This window comes from Fundulus heteroclitus, chromosome 5, assembly GCF_011125445.2.
Source record: "Fundulus heteroclitus isolate FHET01 chromosome 5, MU-UCD_Fhet_4.1, whole genome shotgun sequence".
Classification (NCBI taxonomy): Eukaryota; Metazoa; Chordata; class Actinopteri; order Cyprinodontiformes; family Fundulidae; genus Fundulus; species Fundulus heteroclitus.
In genome coordinates this window covers 37,362,179-37,371,089 of record NC_046365.1, presented here as the reverse complement: position 1 = coordinate 37,371,089, position 8,911 = coordinate 37,362,179, and the positions used below count along the sequence as shown (strand labels likewise).

General features: G+C 40.0%; 1 protein-coding gene across 1 annotated transcript; it reads left to right on the top strand.

Annotated features, from left to right (window-relative positions):
- Positions 1-885: 885 nt before the first annotated feature.
- tmem184c (transmembrane protein 184C) lies at positions 886-8,258 on the top strand. Its single transcript, XM_012862902.3, has 10 exons — positions 886-1,499; positions 3,464-3,594; positions 3,696-3,732; positions 3,877-4,082; positions 5,098-5,172; positions 5,266-5,359; positions 5,458-5,570; positions 5,664-5,763; positions 5,849-6,020; positions 7,692-8,258. Exons 1-10 carry the CDS (start codon positions 1,383-1,385, stop codon positions 7,988-7,990), a joined length of 1,344 nt encoding a protein of 447 aa, XP_012718356.2. The 5' UTR covers positions 886-1,382; the 3' UTR covers positions 7,991-8,258.
- The last annotated feature ends 653 nt before the right edge of the window (positions 8,259-8,911 follow it).

Genomic DNA, 8,911 nt, shown 5'->3' with positions numbered 1-8,911 from the left:
ATATATATATATATAAAAATATATATATAGATAGATAGATAGATAGATAGATAGATAGATAGATAGATAGATAGATAGATAGATAGATAGATAGATAGATAGATAGATAGATAGATAGATAGATAGATAGATAGATAGATAGACAGTACAAAGAGGGTAGAAGAAGTATGGATAACACGACTAAGGATTGGGCACGCCAGTCTAAACAGTGGGTTAAATATTATAGGTAAACATCCAATAGGAACCTGTGCACATTGTGGAGAAATATAAACCGTTCACCAATTATTGGTATAATGCGGAGAACACACAAGAGAAAGAGAGGGCAATAAGACTTCCACTATCTATAATTAATATATTAAGCCAGAGTTTATGGAGCAGGGGTCACCAACCTTTTTGAAGCTACTTCATCGGTAACGTGTTATACGAAGGTCTACCTGTAGGACCAAGCTCACCTTAACTTTACGTAACAGAAAGGTGTTTTAATGCTTTTTGTCCTTTCTAAATCTATATTAATACAAGTATTATTAAAAAGGAAAAGCAACTGAATAAAATAGCATTTTAAATTCAGCTCACTGGAAGGCTGTGCTATTTCTTTGAACTGGCTTGAGGGCAGCACATTTGGAAGGTTTAAGGTATGGAGGACTAACCCTACATTTTCTACAATAGAAAAGTATTTAAAGGATACAAAACTATCTGAGATCTTTTTTTCTTCTTTTCTTTTCTTTTCTTTTTTCTTTTTTTGATTTATTGTAAGTTAGAACTATTTTATTTTCTGTGGAGTACACCCCACTCCGGCAGATGGCGGTAAGACACAGCGCTTGTAAACCGCCTTTAAAGTTTACAGAAGAAGAAGAAGACGCAGAAGAAGAAGAAGAAGAAGAAGAAGTCACCAATCAAACTGAAGGCGGAGCCGCAGCCGAAAACAACCGGAAGAGAACGCGCAGTAACAATTTCTACTTGTTCGGAAACTTTTACACTCTACCACCGTTAATGGACTTTAATGCCTATTAATTTTAAAGCGTCTGTTTATATTTCCTATTTTATTCGGACTTGTTTGTGAGCCTGTGGTCGCTTTAAGTCGTCCAGGAAGCACGGCTCGTCCGTTCGGTTTGTTTACATGAATCAGCTGACGAGCTAACGTTAGCAAACTTGGGTCACATGAGTTTTTAATTAAACACCAGTGGTGTCCCTTTAGACGGAACACTGTGCTAGTGAAGGTATTAAGAAGAAGACCGGGCTGCGGTGGTAACAAGTGAGACATCGGGAGCATGTCAGCGGGAGAATACGCGCTGTAGCGGGTAACGGCGTTAGCTACAGGTTCCCGTGTTTGTTACTGGATCCGCGGCCTGTTTTAAAAGGCCCTGCGGTGTCTTCATGATAACATGCCCTTCTCCTGCCGGGACTGGAGAAGATGGATTCGGCCGCTGGTTGTGATCCTGTATATTTTGCTGCTGATAGTCGTCTTGCCGCTCGTCATCTGGGAGCTGCAAAAGTCAAAGGTTGGTGCATTTTCCAGCTTTTGCGCATCTACGGATTAAAGTTTGCGAACCACTCTTCGATGCAAAATGGCTCTAGATCAGATGAAGACGTGGACTTAACGTTTCTAGTCTCACCACAGATGCTCAGTTAGGCTTAGGTCATTTCATACAGGTGAAGGTTCTTTGATCTGAACTAAAAATAGAAGGTAGGGTGACCTCGGCCCCAGTCCCAAGGATTTCCGCCTCTGACACACATGTGTCAAACTCAAGGGCCGTCAAGGCAATTTATTTGGCCCTCAAGAGGCAGAAAAAGGCATATCATGTCATAAAGTAGAGGCATAGTGTATAAAGTGGCTAGAACTGTGCCTCCTGTAGTGAATGTTTATTTTTTTTACTGTGTAGTAACAGGATCCTGCCAATAGACATTTCCACAACACATTAAAACAACCCAGAAATGTCCAAAAAGAAAAAAGTGATACAGAATGATGGGTTTAAAGTGTAACTCATCCCAATATTATTATTATTTTTTGCAGATAAATTGTATAAACTGGGCCTAAGGGTGCTACTTTTATGTTACTGTGCATTTTTTAAACATTTTAATGTGAATTGGAATGAAATTCTGAAATTAAAAGTGTCATCTATGCAGGTACAAGCGGCCCTTTTAATGACTTTTGGTGGCAAAGTGGCCCAATATAGAAATGAGTTTGACATTTCTTTCTGGACCGTCCTGTATTTAGCTCTATCCATCTTCACCTCAGCCCTGACCGGTGTCCCCATTCATGCTGGAAAAACCCATCTGCACAGCATGACTCTCCCTCCACCATGTTATGGCTTGTTCAGTGAAGGGCTGGGCGATATGGCTTAAAAACAAAGTGTACAATTTGTATTTATTATTATTTTTACCAAATCCGATTCATCGATTTTCTTCCCTTTTGCTTCATAAGAAAAGTGCTGAAATTATTTTTAAAAACGTACTTTTATTTCAGTAATCTCATCTGCGAGTTGAACTGAATTCAAAATGCAACTTATTTTGAGCTTTAAAATATGCTTATAAATAAACATTGAAAATATAACAGAATGTTTGCTGTTAGTTGTTTTACTCATCTAAGAACTAGCTTCACTTCACTGGTGTAACTTCATACAAACTTAAAGAAAAAATTAATTAAGAAATGAAAGTGCCTTGTCTTAAGGTAAAAGAAAAGTTTCCTCTTTGGAGTATTTTGACAATGTATTTTCCTAAAACATATATTCAACATTTCACACGTTTACCACAACAATTTACCCTTTCAGAACTGATTTAGTCCAAAGTTTCATGGAAGCCCAGGGTGAGTGGATTGGCAAAACTAAATTTTCCCCCAAAATTAAATCTGCATGTGTTGCAATTCTAATTAATAAATAAAAATTGATTTCTCGCCCAGCCCTATCTTAGTGTGATGTGCAGGATTAGTTTTCCACCCCTCCTTTTTAATTGAAATTTGATCTCATCTGATCATAGCACCTTTTATCAAGTATTTGCTGTATGTCGTCCTTTCAGTTTGAGTGGACGGCCATGTGTTGGTATGTTTGCTATTTTGTCGTACTCTCACCATTCTTCAATGATCTTATGAACCATTTTATTAATCTCTTTTTATCCTTGGGCTTTTTTGTGTTTTCTTTTCCCTTCATGATGCCGTATGTTCACTAAAGTTGTCTACCAACCTCCGAGGCCTTCACAGAACCGCTGTCTGTAGCCCCTCTGACATCAGCTCTATTTGGCGCTGCTCTGCTCATTTCCACCCGCTTTACATGCATTTTTATTACAGCTTCTATTCCTACCGGGCTGGCTTTTTTTCAACCCTGCTCAGTCTTCCCTGCCTTTGTATACTTTAGAGACCAGCAACCAGCCCATGCCTTGTTGTTACCTTGCTAGTCTAGATTACATGAAAGCAAACGAGAACTAAGCAGACAGTATTTTTATTAGTCTTATTCTCTGCCTCTAATAACAGGTTGGAACTCATAACAAAGCATGGTTCATTGCTGGGATCTTTGTGTTCATGACCATACCTATATCATTATGGGGCATCCTCCAGCATCTGGTGCACTACACCCAGCCAGAGCTCCAGAAACCTATTATCAGGTAAATTGTGGTTGCAGCAAAAGAAAAAAAATCTCTCAAGACTTATTTTTCTTAACTGTGGTTTTGGTTATATTCATTTTTTTTAATTATTATTATTTTAGGATATTGTGGATGGTCCCAATCTACAGCTTGGACAGCGTGAGTCAAATAGCATTATAAAAAAATAGCATTTTATTGGGATATACAGAGTTCTTTGGTATCTGAAGAACAAGAAACATTACATTTTCTGCAGACATTGCATCAGTTTGTAGTTCTTCATCTGACTCTTTGTGCTCTTTGCAGTGGATTGCACTAAAATACCCCAGGATTGCGATTTATGTGGACACATGCAGAGAATGCTACGAAGCCTATGTCATCTATAACTTCATGACCTTTTTGCTGAACTACCTGGAACGCCAGTATCCCAGCTTGGTGATGATGCTGGAGGTCCAGGAGCAGCAGAAGCACCTCCCCCCGCTCTGCTGTTGCCCACCTTGGCCAATGGGAGAGTGAGTTCAATCAAAGAATAAGATTTTACCGTTTTTAAAATGAAACACGATGCTTCTCAGCGTAATAAGATGTTAAAATACAGACTATATTAAAAATTTACCTGAATGCGTGGTGTATTTGAAATGTTATCGTGTTAATAATTTACCTGTTGACCTTTACTGTAACACATAAGTAGTTTAAATTTCAGAGTGCCCCTAAAGTCTTATTTTTCAAGTCAATTAAATACTTTATATATCCCAAAGGAAAATAAAATGTTGATGTAACTCATTTTATCAAGGCGTTATTATAGATGGTGATGGCTGTGGGCAGGAAAGATCTCCCGCAGCGGTCCGTTTTACAACCAATCAGAAGAAGCCTTTGACTGAAGAGTCTCTGTTGTCCAACGACAATGTCATGAAGAGGATCTTCAGGATTCTCCATAATTTTCTTGATTTTATGCAAAGTCCTGCTTTGCATCATCGTCTCCAGAAGTTCCAAAGTTGTCCCCAGAACAGAACCGGCCTTCTCTATCAGGTTGTTGAGCCTTTTTAGGTCCCTGGCTCTGATGCTGCTGCCCCAGCAGATGATGGCGGAGGAGATGACGCTCTCAACAACAGACTTATAGAAGATCTGCTGCATGGTGCTGCAAACCTTCAAGGATCTTAGCTTCCTCCAGACGTACAGTCTGCTCTGTCCTTTCTTGTAGATGGCTTCCCTGTTGCTGTTGTTGACTTCAGGCAGCAGTTCACACTTATTGAGGACCATGTGATATTTCCTCAATGATATTTATCCTGTAGTGTAAAAGATTTATATTTTAAAGAACCCTCTTTCCAAATTAGCTGTGCGCTGTTTACTTTGCCCACACATCTTGAAATAAACACCAGTTAGCCTAAAATATTCCAAGTGATCAGTGGAAAGACGGGCAGCTCCTCACGAAACCTCATTAGACCCGTCTCTGTCTACACGCTCCTCACCATTGGTAGTTTGGGCTCCTCTTAAGAATTAATGATTTCTTTCTTCTTTTTGATCACCCAGGGTGTTGCTGCTGCGGTGTAAACTTGGAGTGCTGCAGTACACTGTGGTAAGGCCCGTCACAACAGTGATCGCTCTGTGAGTAAACTCTAGCTTTGTGCTCTCGGCACAACGTTAACTTAAAATGATCCCGTGTGTGATGTAGTGATTTGTGCGTTTGTTTCCTCCTAGCATCTGTCAGCTGTGCAACGTCTACGACGAAGGCAACTTTAGCTTTAAAAACGCCTGGACGTACCTGGTTATTTTCAACAATATGTCACAGCTGGTAATCATGACTTGGCCAAGCTTTATGTCTTTATTGATGTAAAATTGCTGCGCGCCTTTTGGACTAGTTTAATTTTTTTGGTCTGATTTTGGTTCCAGTTTGCCATGTACTGCCTGGTTCTGTTCTACCGGGCCCTGAGGGACGAGCTGAGTCCCATCCAACCAGTGGGAAAATTCCTGTGTGTCAAAATGGTGGTGTTCGTCTCTTTCTGGTAAATCCAGCTGTGTTCACCTCCGTGGTCCTATTTGGTCTTGATGTGTGGAGGATTTGTTTGAGGAAACTGAGGTTTTGTAAACTTTTCCAGGCAAGCTGTGCTGATTGCTTTGCTGGTTAAAGTGGGAATAATCTCAGAGAAACGTACGTGGGACTGGCAAAGCGTGGAGGCGGTAGCTACCGGCTTACAGGTATAGGGTATCCGTGATGCTAGCCTCCTGATCATTATTTATTATTGCTGTCAAACAAGCTGCCAAGCTGTTATGTTTTCTGCAGGACTTCGTCATTTGTGTCGAGATGTTTCTCGCCGCCATCGCGCATCACTTCAGCTTCACCTACAAGCCTTACACCCAAGAGGCAGAGGAAGTCTCCTGCTTTGACTCTTTTATGGCCATGTGGGACATCTCAGATGTCAGAGCGGACATTTCTGAACAAGTCCGCAATGTCGGTGAGTCCTTAGGGGTGGATAAATGTACAGGTTTGTCTCAGTAAATAAGAAAATCATCTAAAAGTGAGTTTATTTCCATAAGCCAGTTTGTAAAGTTAAACTTTTTACTGTGTAGAATAATTATACAGGGTGTTGCATGTTACAGGAACATATTTCTGGTAGTTTTCAGGATTGAGGCCTGTAACTACAGAAAACTTTATCAGAACATTAGATTGTTAGTGGAGACCAATAAAAAGGGACCTTTAATCCAGAAACGTGGGCCTACTGAAAGGTTTGTCAATGCATTGTAAAATTTAGGTACATGTCAAAAGTTAAAGTGTTAAAATGTTAAAGTTAAAATGTCACAAATAAGTTAAATATTTGTCACTCATTTCAAAAAGGGAAGCTTGTGTATAGGTTTGTTACAGATGGAGTGAAATATTTCAAGCCTTTCTTGAAATGTTGATGCTTATGGCTTAAAGGTAATAAAACCCCAAAATTCAGTCTCCAAAACAAAAACCGGACTTTCATTCAGTTCTTTCTGAAAACGTTTCCACACCTGTCCAGTAGATTTAGTTAATTCTGCTGGCTCAAACTTAATTCTAAATCAGATGCAAATCAGTAACCTACCCGTCACTGTCCTGAGCCGTTAGAAGCTATTGCTTGGTGTGAGTTGAATACTTGGTCACCTCAATCATGATGAGATGCTTTAGCCAAGATATGACACTGCTGACGTATTCTTTGGTCCAGGAATGGCTTAGCTCCTCAGTTGTGGCACAATTTCTGGTTACATCTTTGAGTCTACAAGCACTACCTCCAGTCCCAGTTAACACCTTGTGAATATCCCCCAGACTCATAATAATAATAATAATAATAATACATGAGTGGACTGGATGGGTTTCTACTGATGGCTGACAAGAACCTTTAATATTCTTTTCAACCAAGGGCTGGACAATTAATCGCATTTGCAATATAATCGGAATTAAAAAAAATAAAGAAGCAATTTCCAAATTGCAGAGGTCTGCAGTTTTTGGCTATATAACAATTAATGAATAAGACGTGTCCTTTAGGTGTCCGTAATATGTTTAAAGCAGGTTTTCCTCCACTTGGAAGGGAAGACAGTTGCAGCAGTCAGATAATCTAATTATCTTACTTGTTTTAGAGTTTATATATTCAATACTTTTTTTACCAGAAACTTTCAGGAATCTCACATTAGCATTAAGTACCAATCAAACTGTTCAATACATAGACTTGTTTGCACCCTATGTCAACAGTCTAACTCAACAAGCTTTTCTTTTGAATAAGAATATTCAGATTAATAATGTTTTAAATAGCCCTTGTTTACAAACAATTGTATCTACAGGGCATTTTTCCCTTGTGGTCAATGCAGACAAAATTGCTATTATGGTTAAATTAAGTCATAATTTATATTTTTGGCAGAATTGCACAGCCCTCACCGAGAATGTTGAATATTAACTTATTTAATAAGCTAATGTGTTCAACGCTTACTTTACCTGCTGAATATGATTTGGTATGTAATAAATCTACTCAAGTTTCACTTTTAGAATTGAATTGTTGTAATAAATTCACTTTTCGGCGCCGCTCTAATTCAGACCCACCTGCTCTTCGGACATCTTTTGAAGACGAGCTTTGAAACGCGCTTCAACGTGTATTTTGTGGATCTGTTTCCAGGAAGGACGGTCATGGGGCGCCCGAAGAAGTCCTACTTCAGCGAGGCGCAGAACGACGGCGAGCGATCCGGGCTTCTGTCCTCGGCGTCTCAAGACGCCATCACAGAAGCCGCAAGCAACCAAGGTCAGTACGAGGGGCTGGGAAGAACCCCCGCGCCGCATTCCTTGTCAGCGCCCGCAGGGTTGGACTCGGCTGCGTGGGAGGAAGGTTTAGAGAATGAAACTGACTCAACCCACGACGACGAAAGGACAAATCACACCAAAGAACCAGAAGAGGCCGATCTCATAGTCATCACTTAAGCTGGACTGGCGTCACATGACTGGGCAGGCCCCAGTTCCACCGCTTTGTAAAGTAACTCAGACTTTAAGGTAAACGAATGACACTAAGGAGATTCAGATGAGCCTAAGCAGCAAGACATTTTTCTGTTAATGACGGCTGTAAGAATGTCCCGTCAAGGCTTCGGTCTAATGTGGCTTGTTATTAACACACATTTTAATGTTTTATGTTGTATGACTAAATGACTGTGCCTCAAAGTCCTCACAATAAAATCCGTCATAGCCGTGAAAACATCAGGAGCATGTCTAATCCAAGGGCCGACTTGTTTTCTGTAGCTTTGCAGTTATTCCTCGTTTGTTAGTAACGTGTTTCTGTCTCATCGCTTCAGTGTCTTAACAGATGAGCAGCTTTCAAACGGTCTCCTTATCAGGATGCGCTCGACTTGTACGGATCAAACCAAAAGGAGGCGACGTTTCTTAAAGCACAAGAACGCCCCAAACTAAACTTTTCAAGAAAGCCTTTGAACTTTTCAAAAGGACATCAAGCATTTCCTAAGTAAAGGAACAAAGTACAGAGCCAACCTTTTTTTTTTTTCTCCTCTCTGCATGCAAACTGTCTGCATGGATAAATTAGACCAAATAAATAAAAAGCTGACATCCATGCAAGATTAACACACTTGGTGTGTACTGCATTACTTCTGTTGCCAGAATGCACTCGCAGCTTCTTGATGACGTCGGCTGTAAATATGTTAATGAAGGTGTCAGAAAACCTTTAACGTGAATGTTAAAGCCTACAGAATTCAGCTCCTGTAGTTAAGAGTGCAACGGCTTCGGTTTGTACAACTTAATCTCGCTTTTTTCCCTCCTGGGGCCGTTTTCCATTAATTTAGCTAATCTGATCAACACCAGTTTAAATTACTTTCCTTTTTTTCATAGTTACAAATT